We start from the raw sequence: 14734 nt of genomic DNA, 5'->3' as shown, positions 1-14734 counted from the left end.
AATGGGTAGAATTAAAATCTGGAAGCATGAACGCAGGCGCATTGGGGAAGCATCACAGGACAACTGAGAAAGAGGGATGATGTGTGGATGGTCCAGTATAAATCCACTTCCAACACATTACTAATACACTAATGACCCCTGACCATTAGGTCCAGTCGTGACCAATTCTAGGGTTGTGGTCTCATCTCGCTTTATTGGCCGAGGGAGCCGGCGTACAGCTTCCGGGTCATGTGGCCAGCATGACTAAGCCGCTTCTGGCGAACCAGAGCAGCGCACGGAAACGCCGTTTATCTTCCCGCCGGAGCGGTACCTATTTATCTACTTGCACTTTGACGTGCTTTCGAACTGCTAGGTTGGCAGGAGCAGGGACCGAGCAATGGGAGCTCACCCCGTCGCGGGGATTCGAACCGCCGACCTTCTGATCAGCAAGTCCTAGACTCTGTGGTTTAACCCACAGCGCCACCCGCGTCCCGTTGCTACATACACCCACAATAAATAGAGCCTTAATATTGCAGCCTTTAAAGCCCTTTTGAGCCTCTTTTGCATACTATTTGTAAGTGAATGTTGAAATTCTATTTTAAATACACCTGTATTGGATTTTGGGATTGCTGGTGTATTTCCACACCCATTTCAACCTCCTTGATGGTTTCATGACACCTCTCAAAGGATGCAGTTGATCAGAAGCGTATTTCAGTCTCCCACCCACCACTTCCTCCCTGCCCTCCACACATTGGGGGAATGGCTTTTCTTGTCTTTTAACCTGTCCTCCCTCATTGGGAAGTGTCTCTTGGTTGACTGATATAAAGAATCCGGCTTCTTCAGGCAATCTATCCTCCCTTTCCGCTGCTCCCATGCCCCTGCAGAACTGATAAGGCTGGGAAGGAAACCTTGCCAGTTTCACCAGCTTTGAAAAAAGTCAAGCATTCTGGTGCTATTCCTGCCCCCTCTGAAGGAAAAGACCTGACCCACATTTAGAACACATTCAGTGCATATTTAAAACATATTACTCCCCCCCCTTCATCCTGAGAATTGTAGTTTCCTTCCTCACAGAGCTACGATTTTCAGCACCCTTAATACGCTACAGTTCCCAGAATTCTTTTGGGGGGGCAGCTGTGTGCCTCAAATGTGCATTAGATGTGCTCTAAATGCACATTGTCAATCTTGTCTGCCAATTCAAGATTAATGGGGAGTAGCAGCTTCCTGAAAAAACCTACTGAGTCACCAGATGATAGTTTTCATACTATCAGAGACCAACAAATCTCAGTTGGTGAAGTGTAAGACTCTTAATCTCAAGATTGTGAGTTTGAGCCCCACGTTGGGCAAAAGATTCCTGCATTGCAGGGGTTGGACTATATGACCCTCATGGTCCCTTCCAACTCTATGATTCTGATATCTGGTGGCTGTGAATTCCACTGGGAAACACGGTTGTTAGCAGGGTGGGAAAACACAGTTTCTTGCGCCTAATGTTTAGAGATGTTCTAATAACCTGAGCAACCCAGTGGTCCAATTACTGGCGGGAGGGAGATAAGGGCCGGCTTCCAGCCCCCTTACCTTTTATGACACATACCATTTAGGTACTGTTTTTTTAGAAATGTACAGGGCAACACAATACAAATAAAATTCAGGCAAGTCAGAGACTGAAACTTGTGGATTTCAAACACCCCCACCCGTACCCAGAGTTGCAGTTAAAGGTAAAGGTACCCCTGCCCGTACGGGCCAGTCTTGACAGACTCTGGGGTTGTGCGCCCATCTCACTCAAGAGGCCGGGGGCCAGCGCTGTCCGCAGACACTTCCAGGTCACGTGGCCAGCGTGACAAGCTGCATCTGGCGAGCCAGTGCAGCACACGGAACGCCGTTTACCTTCCCGCTGGTAAGCGGTCCCTATTTATCTGCTTGCACCCGGGGGTGCTTTCGAAACTGCTAGGTTGGCAGGCGCTGGGACCGAGCAGCGGGAGCGCACCCCGCCACGGGGATTCGAACCGCCGACTTTTTGATCGGTAAGCCCTAGGCGCTGAGGCTTTTACCCACAGCGCCACCCGCGTCCCATTCGAGTTGCAGTTAGGTACGGTAATTTTAGACTCTGGACGTGAGGTGGAGGGGGAACTAAGTGAGATGGCAATGAATATTCCGTATTCCTTCGCTTGTTTAAAAATATGGCAGGTGAGCCTTACTGCATTTGGAGACCCCCCTTCGTCATTCTCCTGATGGTGCCCCTGGGCCACCCTACCTCTCCTCCTACAATTCGAGGGCTGCTTGGGCCCAAGAGTGCAGGGCGACCAAGGGCCCAAGACGAGGGGCTCTCGTCTTCCCTGGCAGTTCACCAGAGACCTCCAGTTGCCCCTCCTTTCCACCCCCACCCCACCCCCAAATCTCTGAAATGTGGAGCTGGAGGAACATCAGAGCAAGCGTGACAAGACAAGCTTGAAAGAAGAGGGACATGTCCCAAGGCTGCCTCCCGGGTGGGGGCCAAGAGGAGATTAGAGATGCTAAATGTGTAATCAGTTAAAGCATGCAGAGGCTTTGAAGATTCAAAGGGAATCGGTGTGGAGGGTGTCGTGTGAGCCTTGGCTGCAGGCAAAAGAAACACAGGAGACCCTTTTAGATCTTATATTGGGGGGGGGAATGGAGGAAGATCAAAGAGTTCAAAGGCGCATTTAATCTGCCATGCCAAGACAGTCAAGTGCAGGCAAAGCACAAGGGGGGGGGTGGACAGGACTCCCCCCTCCAGTCCAGCTCTTTGACCTCCAGCAAGGTCAGCAGTGGGTCCCTCTGGACTTTTAGTCTGGGGGGGGGGAATGGGTTCCAGCCCTGCTCTCAAATCACCAGCAACTGCCTCAGGGAACGTGTTTCCATAGCGAGGTCAGCTCCAGAGCATGCAATGCATAGTAACAATGAGGGCCAGGGTGCTTCTGAGCATGGGCAAAGTTCTTCCCCTGCACTGGCATGACTAACTGCAACCTATCATCTGGGATAAACGTCTTGGTCTGTCCTGCGTCAATAAAGGTTCCTGCAAAAAACAAACAGGCCATGTAACACCTTGCAAGGAAAATCTAGCACATCAAGGAGAAAAATTCTGGCACAGCCCAATATCTGCTCTGCTGTTGGTTGGTTTTTCGCTGTGTGCAGGAACATCCCTAAGTTTGATTCTTCACCTGCAGCCTGATGGGGTACAGCCCCTTATTTGACCACCTCAGGTTTCTGCCACCTCCTTCCACAGCAGACATGGACCAGTCTGAAGAAGGCACAGATACTGGATCAGGAAGCAGAAAGGTGGGGCCGTGTGAAAATTCAGGAGTGCCTTTCTTGCTGTGGGAATTGGGGTCTGTTGTTTGCGTGTGTTGGGAATGCAGAGAACCCAGAGAAGTTTAATCTGGAGGATAAGAGCACGGCATGTCCAGGAATCAACAGGGGAGACTTGCCTACCTGCTTGCTCCTCCCCGTGAAGAGCAGAAGCAAATCTCAGCAAGCAATCCAGGTTGCAGAATGCATATTTTTCTTGACGCAGAATCCTGATTACACTACACACACATGCCCCATTTCAAAAAGGACAAGAGGCACAAATGCGGCCAGCCTTCTTCCCAACAAAATAACGCCGAGTGCCAGGCTGCGTTCTTCAGGTGCCCCACGCAAGGAAGCCTGTAATCCGAACTGGCGAAGAGAACCGGCCGCTCTGGGCCCTGTCCCTCCCTGGGAACCCAGGAGTCCTGGCTCCTAGCCGGCCTTGTTCTATCCCAGACATATTAATGTCCTTCCACAGCTGGGAATAGGCCCAGGAGCCTCGCTTCGCCTTCCCTGCCACTGCCCCCCCCCCCGCCTCGGAGCCTGAAGCCTCTCCGTGGTGTAACCAGACGCCTTTCCAGCCCAGCAGACAGAAGCCCCGGGGGACAGGCCCCACCTGTTGCCGGGGATGGAAATAGCTGAGAACATAATAAACAGGTGGTTGATATAAAGCAAAAAAGGGTGGGCGGGGAGGGGGGCGTAGGGATTGCGGGGTGGGGGGAGATCTCTTGGTGGGGACGGACGGACGTAGAAGCCTACAGAGGCCTGGAGTCTGGATGTCTAACAGGTGGTGAGTGTTGGCAGCTGGGCCCTTCGACGCTACAGGCTGCTTGGGGATGGGGTGGGGTGAGTGTGGAATTGGGGACCGGGGCGGGTTGGGGGGGCATGAATGTGAGGTGGCTTTGGAGATCAGAAGGGGGGGGGGACATCAGAGGGACAAATGGCTCAGGGCTCTCTGTTCTCTTGAGCCATGGGATTGCGGAAGAAACGCAATGGAACGCACACCGGGGGGTGGGGAGAGAAATAGCCCTGTTCCGACAAACGTGGGATTAGCTATTTCGGTACCATTGTGGAGAACTTCCTCCTGTTGGGGAGCTGCTGCAGCTGTCCAAAGGCCAACAGCCTGTCGCGGCGAAGCAATAGGGAAGGGGGCAGAGGAGAATTCCCAGAGTACTTGCCATGCCTTTCTTTCAATAAATATATAAATAAGTAGATGCCGGGGGCGCTTTCACACCTTTAGGAACTGGCGTGTGAGCATGAGCGGGAGCGCATGTGTGCACGCATATGCTCTCTCCTCCCCACTCCAGGGATCCTGGAGCTCCTTGGACATTTGCCCTTGTGTGAGAAAACCAGGGAGGTTTCTTTCCCTTACCAATCTTCCTCCGTAAGGTGGAGGGGCCTTTGGGATGTTTCAGACTAGGCCGGCTGTGAGGGAGCCATCGTGCACATGTACGTACAGCTCACACATGAAAAGGGAGGCCAGGCTGTGTGCACATCATGTTTATAAAGTGCACTGCTTCTGTCGGAGAACCCTGGGAACTGTAGTTTACCCCTCACGGTGCTACAGTTCCCAGCACTCTCAATGATCTGCAGTTTTCTGGATGCTTTGGGGTAAGTTGTGCGCTTTCTACGTATGGTGTGTACTCTGTCTTACACATGGGAGAGAGACAGAGATGAGCTGCAGTGTGGACCCCTCCCCTCAGCTTACCGCTACCTCAGCCAGTTGCTCCAAATACATTTCTGTCTTCTTAGCTGCAACACTGGAAGCAAGCTGGGAAAGGGGGATAGAACGGCTGCAGCAATCCAGTGCGAGAGGGAAAGCATGACGGGACCGGTCCAAGACATTTTGCTTCCTGAGGCAAAGAAGGTGCCCCTCTCTCCCCACCCCAGAATCCAAGAGGCTGACAGTTTTGACAGCAGAATTTCACTTCAGGTCTCGCAACTGGGAAGCTCTCTCCCTCGCACCTGAGGGCAGCAGTTAGCAAGCTTAGGGGAGCTGCCATCACTGTTTGACACCCCTCCACATCTACCGCCTGAGGCAGCCACCTCCTTCTGCCAGCTGCCCTCCTGCTGTCACATCTAGCTGGGCCCTCAGGAGAAATAAGTCTATCCCTGTCTAGTAACCATGATGGCTACATGGAACTTCCATGAGCAGAAACAGTATACCACTGAATACCACTAGCTGGAAGACGACAACAAGGGAGAGGGCTTTTGGGCTTCCCAGAGGCATGACTGACCAGTGAGGGAAGATGGACCTTGGATCTGATCCAGCAGGACTTGTTTAATGCCCTTTTGAGTGTCCTGATGATGAGGAAACTCAGTGACATGGATGTGAGGCAGATCGTCAATAAAAGCCCCAAAGAGAGACAGCTGTCACCTCCCAAATGTCACTCTTTTGCAGGACGGATTCAATCACATACCAGAAACTAAGATTGGCACAACTGAAGAGTTCTGGTGCAACAAATCCACATCATTCCACTTTTCAAAACATACTCTGCGGTAAGGAAAGTGACAAAGAAAAGGGTGGGATAATGATCGATTGATGGGAAGTTATACATGAGCTCTGTGCAAACTAATCCGGAGGGATGTTCTCCGATGTATAACCTCCGCACAGACAAATCTGGAGGAATACTCAGTAAAGAGGTCGTCTGGGGGATCTTGGTGCGGCAGAACGGCCAGAGCACCGGATATGCCCCTGAAATGCGAGTCCCACCTCCGCTTTCGGGATGCACGGAAATGTGGAGGTGTCAGCCAAGGGTGTGTAGGAGGGGAAGGAAACTGGAGACAGGGATGGGGTGCACAGTGGGTCATTTCACACTCCGGACTTAATGGTCTTATGGGGGTGGGGCAGCTCTCTAGATGGCCATGTGTTTTATTTCATTTATTTAAAACGGTCTCATCCCCTTCTCCCTTTATAGATGTGTATTACCAGTAGTGGACAAAATTGCAGGGCAGAGACAAAAAGCTGTGCTGTCAACATTGCTGTCCCTACGGCACTGGGGCAGGGCAGGGTGGTCCTCACAGCCCCCACCTTGCCCTGCCCTGCTCCAGTGCCACAAGTTATGATGGCAGTTTTGGGATGGCAGGTCTCCCACATCAGCCACAGCTGTGGAACATAGGAAGCTGCCTTATACCGAGTCTGACCATTGGCCCATCTAGCACCATAGTGCCAACACAGACTGGCAGCAGCTCTCCAGGGTTTTCGGGTGTGGGTCTCTGCCAGCCCTACCTGGAGATGCCAGGATCGAACCTGGGACCTTCCTCATGAAAAGCTGGTGCTCTGAGTTACGGCTTTTCCCCTTGTTTCGAAATTCAGCAAGCCCTACCCCTGCTGCACTTGGGGGGGGGCTGCTCCTTCTACTGAGTGTGGGGTTCTGGACCTCTGCCCCACAGTCCTGCCCCGATGGCACCACAAAGCTGCCACATATTGGGTCAACATTTTCATAGAGCTATCCACTACGATCCCAAGGTCTCATTCCTGGTCAGTTAATAAATGGATGCAACAGACAGAATACTCTCTAACATTTCACAGAAGAGAACAGGAATATGATCATTTGGTGCAGTGGTTAGACTGGCAACCTAGGACTGGGGAGAGACCAGCTTCCAATCCCCCCTCAGCTATGAAGTTCTCAGGGCTCATCAATCTCTCTCAGCCAGTAGCCTGCTTCATAAGCTTGCTGTGAAGATAAAATGGGACAAGGGGAGAGTTCCTTGGCGGAATGGTGAGTTATAAATAAAAGCCAATTCTCCAACCAAGGGCTGTTGCATCTGTTACATTGCTGAAATTCCTGTTCTGCATGCTACGTTAATTTACTTTTGCAATAGGTTGTCCTCCAGTGATCTAAATGGGAGGTGTTTGCTGTTATGGTTAAAAATAACTCTTAAAAGCATAATACAAAATATGCCTTAGTGTAGGATAGGGATGGGTGAATCTGCCCGTTTTGGCTTTTCTCAGTTTCTCATTTTCCTTAACTTATATTCAGTTCTCCATATTTCTACATCAGTTCACAATTACGTATTTTTTTTAAGTCCACGTGAACATTCATGAACATTTTAGTACAACTTGTTTATATGCCATTTTGCCTAGTATGTAGGTACATTGTTGCAAATCAATTCTCCCTGATAAAATGCATTTTTTGTATGTTCTTTTCCCTAACATGTGCACACTTATGTACCCTTTATGCTAGCATGTGCATTTTTGTACACAGCACTTGCCTGGAAAGCTGCATTGCCAACTTTGGAAAAGCACAAATTTTGGGAGGGTTGCTTCCTTCAGTTCACACATTGTTTTGGATCGTGCAAATGATTGCCTTGAGATGCAAACTGAATTGACTTTTTCCCTTGTCCCAGCGTAGGAATGGGGAAACTGTGATCCCCCAGATGTTGCTCCCCTTATCCTTGACCGCTGGTCCTGCAGGCTGGAGCCTTTCTCCCTTGCTGCCCCTCATGCCTGGAACTGCCAACCAATATATCTTTCGGATGCTACCCCGTTCCTTCAAATCCTACTTCAAAACCCACCTTTTCTCTGATGGAAGACCATAAAGCCAACCTCTTTTGATGGTAATGTGCATTGCTCCACTTACTCCAAAATAGGGGCATTCCAGATGGCCAAGCCATGGGTCTTTAGCACTAGGCCCAAGATCTCTTGCTCCATCCTTGATTTATGCAAACGCATGCCAATGGGCCTGCAGTCCTGGCTCCATCTACTGTCAGTTGCCTTCTGACCCACCAGTTCCAATGGGCACCAGCCACCACTGGCAATGCCCCACTTCAAATGACGGTAAGCCAGCTCTGCTGTGTTTGAGGGCACTCCTGCTCGCCTTGCCCCCAAAGTCCTGCCCTGACAATCCTCACTGCCCCTTAGTTCCTATCCCTTCCTGCAACTAAGCCCAAGTACATGTAACTGTACAGAGCAGATATACTTCCCCTGTTTATTTTTGCCTCCATTTGTCTACCCCTCCTACTGTCGCCTCCTCTATGACAAATTTTGGATTGTATGCTCCTCGGGGCATCTCCTTCATTTTTCTCTGCTACACATGTTGATGGCACTTTACAAGCAAATAATAATAATAATAGTTACTATTGTGTGCACACAATGGAATGAGTTTTTTCTAACCTGTGATACAAAATAAACAGTTATCCTGCTGCTCCACCCCACTGGAAATTGATCCGCAAGGTATCTCTTCCCCCGTGATGTGGGTCAGCTACCGACAGGACCATGGGATGCAGAGGTCAGAGTAAACAGGGAAGATCTAAGGCACTCTGCAAACTACAAGACGTGGGGAAGCCCACAAAATGCAGCTCATCTCTGAAGCCATGGGACACAGAAAAGTAGCAACGGTAGACTCCTTTATACAGGGTGGGTGAAACTAAAACTGAATTTCAAAGGATTTGAAAGGATTTCAACAAGCCTGAAACAATGTGGATCTGAGAAGTTGCTTTCCCCCCCTTTTCCTCTCCCCACCTCTTTTCCCCAACTTAATGACAGGCAGTAGATCAGCTTAGTTTGCATACACGGGAATTATCCAGAGGACTGAAGTAGCTGGTTGATAAAAGCTTATGGCAAAGGTATGTAACGGAATAAATCCTCCACAACTACCCTTCCTTCACACCTGGGGTTCCCTGTTCAAAACCACACGATAGGGATCAGAAATCCTAGCTCACCCAACGATAAACATGTGAGCATAATTAACTAGTGCAGGATTTGGTGATGGCAATCAGTTTACATGTCTTCTTCTTTTTTAAAAAAAGAAGACTATATTTTTAATTATTCTATACTCCTGCATAAATTAACCCCAGTTCTGTATTCACAATTACAAAAGCATCAACAAAGGCAGAAAGTAATTTACCTTTCTTATACCACTCTTTATGAATCTCCTCCTTTTGCGACAATATGTTAAGAAAAAAATCAGAGGGGTATTGATTGATTCTGTATGCAATGACTGTGCTCACACACAGAGAGAAACATGCTTGGTTTAAGGAGAGTGGTCAGTGACAGCACCCTCACAAGAAAATAAAAGGTTTAAAACAACTGTTATAAAGGGGGAATGGGGAACAGAACAGAAATGAACAGGCTCAACTGCCTCCTGAGCCAGAGCACCCCCTAATGGCAGTCTGCTGCACTGCAGCTGGCCTTTTCTGTGCTCAGCGTCTCAAACGTGGGAAAACACACAAAAAAGCGAATTTGAAAGGGACTGTCCAGCATTTCCTGTTGAAAAGGAAATGGGAGAGAAACTGTGGTTTTGATCCTAGTAAAAGAACAAAGAGACAACAAGCTGGGCTTTGTGCTCTGTAGCCACAGGGGTTGCCAATATTTTGTCCTGCCTTTTCCAAGTGCACAAAATAAAGGCAGAAGTTCAACCGGCAAAGAATCTACAGCAGCTGCTTGCCATGTAAGCAAGATTCACTTGCTGAATATATTCTTGCCATACAGCAGAGAATGCCTTGCTTTGCAGGGTGGGAAGTATTTCCAGGGATGGATAGGACTCTGTGACGGGTAGAGCCCTCCTTCATGTACCATTCAAAGATGCTCTCTGGAAGAGGAAACTCTGTTTTTGTGCTTATTTTCTCCTACAACGTCCTCCTTTACCACCACCACCCACCCTTTAATCCTCACAACAACCCTGTGGTGTAGCTTATGCTGAGATAGAGAATGACTTGGCCTCAGGTCACTCATTGATCTTCTTGGCTGAGTGGAGAAATTTGAATCCAGGTCTCTCTGCTCTAAGCCTGACACTCGGGACTGCCAACCTTTGAGGGACCGCGGGAACGTCTGCAAAGTAGAGAAACCACCACAGCAACCAAGCACATGCCACAGCCTAGGGTATTGGCGAGAACAGAGTGCCTTGTCCAATTTCAGCTGGTGTGGAGAGGACCCCATTGGTGATCCTTGCCCTACAGCAGCCTTTGCCAACTTGGCGCCCTCCATGTGGCTTTGGACTGCAGCTCCCACCAAGCCCATCCAGGTAAGGGCATTGCTGCGCTATGCCCTCGGCACCTGGCAAGAGGCACGGCAACTGCAGAGCTGTGCCAGGGAAGAGCCACGGCTTCGTTCTGGTGACGGATGCCTACGTGTGATTGTTGGGGCAGAAGGTGGGGCAGGTTCAGGATGTCCTCTTCCAGCGACAGAGAGTGTCCCTCCCCACAGATACTTGCATGAGGCTGTACACAACTCTGCCTCTGAGTCCCTGTATAGGTTTATCTTTGAAACTGGTGTCGAGATTGGGGTGGGGGGGAGAGAGTTTAAAAATTCCTTTGTTAAAGGGTGCCAAAGAGAAAAAGATGCCAGACATGGTCACCATCTGATCTTTGATTATTGCCCAGATTCAGCATCTAGATCCCTGCTGGGTGGGTAGAAAGTAGCCAGCCCCCCTTTTCCCTGCACCACCGCCCCCCCCCCCCGCCAGGAGGGGCATCTGCAGCCCTGGCGTCAGCTTCATTAACTACAACCCCCGAAGGCCGGGATCCCAAATTTCATGGTTTGTAGTTAGTGAAGTCCCTGGGGTCCTCAACCCAGAACATCCCCATATTAGCTGGGCTTCTCTGATAGACCTTATCCTCAGACACAGGCTGCTTTCACACCACACACTGAAAGCACACGGCTTCCCCCCAAAAACCCAGGAAACTGTAGTTTGTGAAGGGTGCTGGGACATAGTCCTGTGCACTACTGTTCTCATGATTCTTTGGGGAAAGCCATGCAATTTAAATGCATGATGTGGGTGCAGACTCAAGCCCAGTATTGTCTACTCAGACAGGCAGCAGCTCCCCAGGGTCTCAGCCGGGAGCTTTTCCCATCAATCACTGCTCCCTGATTATTATTATTATTATTATTATTATTATTATTATTATTATTATTATTATTTTACTGAAGATGCCAAGGCTTGTGCTCTGTCTCTGAGCCACGCTGACCCCTTCTCCAAGATATGGCCTCTCTGGAATGTACCCCTGCATGTGATCTTAAAGAAGAAAAAGAACCTCTAAGCATGCGCTGAGTGTCTTCCCGGGCCTGTGCCACAACAGAATATGCACACGTTTGGGGTGATTATGACCAGTTTTGGTGTCAAAAGATGACTCTCCAAATCAAAGGGCATGGTTTTATTTTTGGGTGGCGGGGCGATTAAAACATAACTTGTTACCTGCATTACTATCGATAAAATCTCTTGGGGAAAACAAACAGAACTTATTGTTCCATCAAGCCTTTGGCATTATTTCTTGGTCCAAGTACTCTGCCTACTGCAGCTAAAGTTAAGTATACGTCACTGCAATAATCACATTTTCTTCCCCTCATGTCCTTTGCACCCAATTACCCCTCCTCCCTTCTGTTGCCACACTTGCATCTGTTCTTTTATACTGTATGATTGTTGGGGCAGAGACCTGGCATTTCATTCTCTGTAAAGTGCCAGGGACATTGAAGGAACAACAATATCCAGCTTAGAGCCTCCCCACAAAAATGTTCTGTTATGAAGAAGAGAGGAGAGAGAGAGAGCTCAGTCAGTAGAGAATGAGACTCTGGGTTCGAAATTCACACTGGGCAAAATATTGCTGCATTGCAGGGGGTTGAATTTGATGACCCTCACGGTCCCTTCTAACTCTGAGATTTTATGACCCAGATTCTATGACCCAAATCTTGGAATAGCTTGTCAAGCTGATGAATATCTTTGAAAGTAGTTGGGTTGGGGGAAGGATGAAGAAAGGAAAGCATACCTTGCTCTGGGGGGAGGCGGGGCCCTTCCTGCCCCCCCACCCCACCCCAGCAGATCCCTAGCATCAGCAGCATTGCAGACTGCAGCCTACCTCCCCAATTATAACCCAGCCCAACCCTGTTGAGCCAGTTCCTGCCACTTGGGATTCCCATCTGACAGGTATCCTGGACGGCAGCCAAAACGCGTCTGGGGAGACAGATGCCGCCTGGGCCAGAAAGTGTGGGTGAAGAACTGGACCGCAGGGGTGGGGATCTGTCCCAGACACTTTCTCTTTCTCTTCTCTCTCTCTCTCTGCTGCGGCAGGGGTCCAGCAGCTGTCTAGGGGCTGAGTGTGTGAAATCGGCTGGGCTCCGTCTGTCTGCCGTCGGGGCCGGGCGGGACAGGTGGCCACTGAACTGTGCCTTTGAGGCTGGGGGCTCATCGGGCCAAGCAAGGGAGGCTGGGAGGGGGGAGGGAGAGAGAGGGGGAGGGAGCCAGAAGGGGTCCTACCAGGCCAAGGGAAGGCTTGATGCTGCCAACCACAACGGCAGCTCCAGCCATCCTCCTCTCTCTCTGGCCATCAGTCCCACACACCCTGCCAGCCAACTAAAGGACCAGAGCAATGGGACTCTTGCACCAGCAGCCCACTTCCATGTACCCCCTCCCTGCCCTTCCACATGACCCCCATCCTCAAGGGACAGAGACAATATAGGAGTCCTGCTTCTCAAGTCAGTAGAAACAGTCTCAAAGAGAACCCAGGAGTCCTGGCCGTCTTGCCTCCCCCAACATACATTTCAAGTTTTAACACATTCAACACCTGTCCCAGAGCTGTGAAGGGGGACCCAGGAGTCCTGCCCTGCTCCCTCTGGGTTTTCTTCATGGTTCCAAGCTCCTGCCCCACGCTTGGCCACTCCTTGCTCCCCCAGCCCCCATTCCCAGAGCTGAGAAGAGGACCCTGGCTCTAATACCCCCCCTCCCTGTCCCTATTACGCACATATAAATACACAGACCCTCCTTCCCTTCCGCAGTTCTCACTCACCTGCCCTCTGCAGAGCCCGCGACCCTCGAAGAAGCACCAACAGCAGACCAAAGACCACCCAGGGCATTTCTGGACGGTGTCACCCCTTTGCCCGGTGCACCCAGGCTGCCCCACACCTGGAGGGTGTAGGAACAGCCAGGGTCCCAAGCTAGAGCCCAGCTGGGGGAGGGAAGGGACCAGAGGGGTGTCTCTGGACTGTCACGGCACCAGCCAATCGAGGATCTAGGCGGGATCTTCCAGGGTCTGCATGGATGGCGGCGAAGGACGCTGGCGATCCAGTCGTTTTCTGGGATCTCAGCGGGTGGAGCCTGCTAACTAGCCATTGCATCGGAGGGGCTCGGATACCCCTCGGCTCCTCTTCCTGCTCCGGGGAAGTCGCTGTCAAGCAGTCGGTGGGTCGGAGAGGATCTCGTTGATCTGTCCGCAGGATCTAGGGATCACATGTCGCTGGTCCCCAAGGGGCACCGTGGGGCGGCGACTGTCCTCTCCTGTCCTGAAAGTGCAGCCTTGGGTCCCAAGCGAAGTTTCTCTCGCACTTCGACGGGGCGCAAGCTTAGCTGGTATCCTTCCGGATCTGCCACGTTCCGAGCCGGCTGTCCCCAAAGGATCTGGAATCCACTAGAGTCCGAGCGCGGTGGCTCATCTCCCCCGGTCTTCCTGGGTGAGGATTCGGCGGTCAGACGCGACGGGGTCCCGCCTCACCCTTCTTAGCTCTCTTCACCGCTTCAGCCGCCGAGTAAGATCTCGGATCTGGCAGATCTCTTGCCAGAAGTGATGCTCGTGGATCTCTCTTTCTCTCCTCCCCTCTCCGCCTCTCTCGGCTTCCGACCAATCCCTTCTCGGCCTCCTTAGGCAAATCTGGAGTCTCTCCGGAGCCCCGAGGGATGGTGTGTGGATCAATTCTTGTCCACGACGGGTTTGCTCACCAGGTGGGTTCCTTCCATCCCGGAGGGGATCTCGGCGCCTGTCAGGCGGCGGCGTTCAGCGTATCCTTACTCCCCGCCCTCTCCCCGCCACCTCCAGAGCGGATCCGGAGTTTGCAGGCGGACCAAACCCGAATGGAATAGTCTGCGGCTCTGCTTACGTCCAGGCGGACCTGTGATAGTCCGGGCTTTTCCTGGGGGGCGAGTAGTCGGAACCCGCCCCAGGCAGCCCCCAGAAGAGCCTGGGCAGCCGCCGCCCTCGTGGTGGAACCACCTGCAGCGGCAGCCCCGCAGCTCCCTCGGCTGGGCGCTTGTTCGACGGGGCCGGTTCCTGGCTCGGCGGCTTCTGCTGCTGCTGCTGCCGCCGCCGCCCTCCGCTCTCTGTTCCCCCCAGCTCGCTCCCCTGGCAGCCGGAGGCAGAAGAGAAGGCGGCTCCCCCGCCATCCCCACCCCACTCCCAGCAGATCTCCCCGCCCCGACCGGCGGCCGCCCCTGGGACGTCCCATCCCGAAGGGGAGGGCCGAGAGGAGGAGGCTTCTCTTCTCGGCGCGACTTCTTTGCGGCCGCCTCGCTCTCTTTCTCTCTCATCTCTGCGCGCGGCCTTGAAATCTGAGACGGGGCGGGAAGAGGAGGGGAAGGAGGGGGCCAGAGGATGTGCGGTTTGGGGGCGAGCGGGTGGGAGAGGAGGCTGGGCAGCCCAGGGCTTCACTTGGGACATAGCTCACAGCCCAGAACCAGTTTTTTTTCTGCTGGGCCTCAAGCCCCGGAGCACGTGAGGAGAGCGTGCCTCTGAGCACGTGCAGAGTTGATCT

The 14734-nt window shown here is 51.8% G+C and overlaps 1 protein-coding gene across 1 annotated transcript in view; it reads right to left on the bottom strand.

Moving 5' to 3' along the window:
- Window positions 1-14354, bottom strand: part of KREMEN2 (kringle containing transmembrane protein 2) — a 29900-nt gene extending 15546 nt beyond the window's left edge. The window contains exon 1 of the mRNA XM_028701553.2: window positions 13000-14354. Coding sequence (XP_028557386.1) covers window positions 13000-13066 — 67 coding nt within the window. The 5' untranslated portion in view covers window positions 13067-14354. The remainder of the gene's footprint in view (window positions 1-12999) is intronic.
- Window positions 14355-14734: the final 380 nt, after the last annotated feature.

The sequence above is a fragment of the Podarcis muralis genome, chromosome 13, assembly GCF_964188315.1.
Source record: "Podarcis muralis chromosome 13, rPodMur119.hap1.1, whole genome shotgun sequence".
NCBI lineage: Eukaryota > Metazoa > Chordata > Lepidosauria > Squamata > Lacertidae > Podarcis > Podarcis muralis.
The sequence above is the reverse complement of the archived record's forward strand: the minus strand, read 5'-3'. Positions and strand labels throughout refer to the sequence as shown.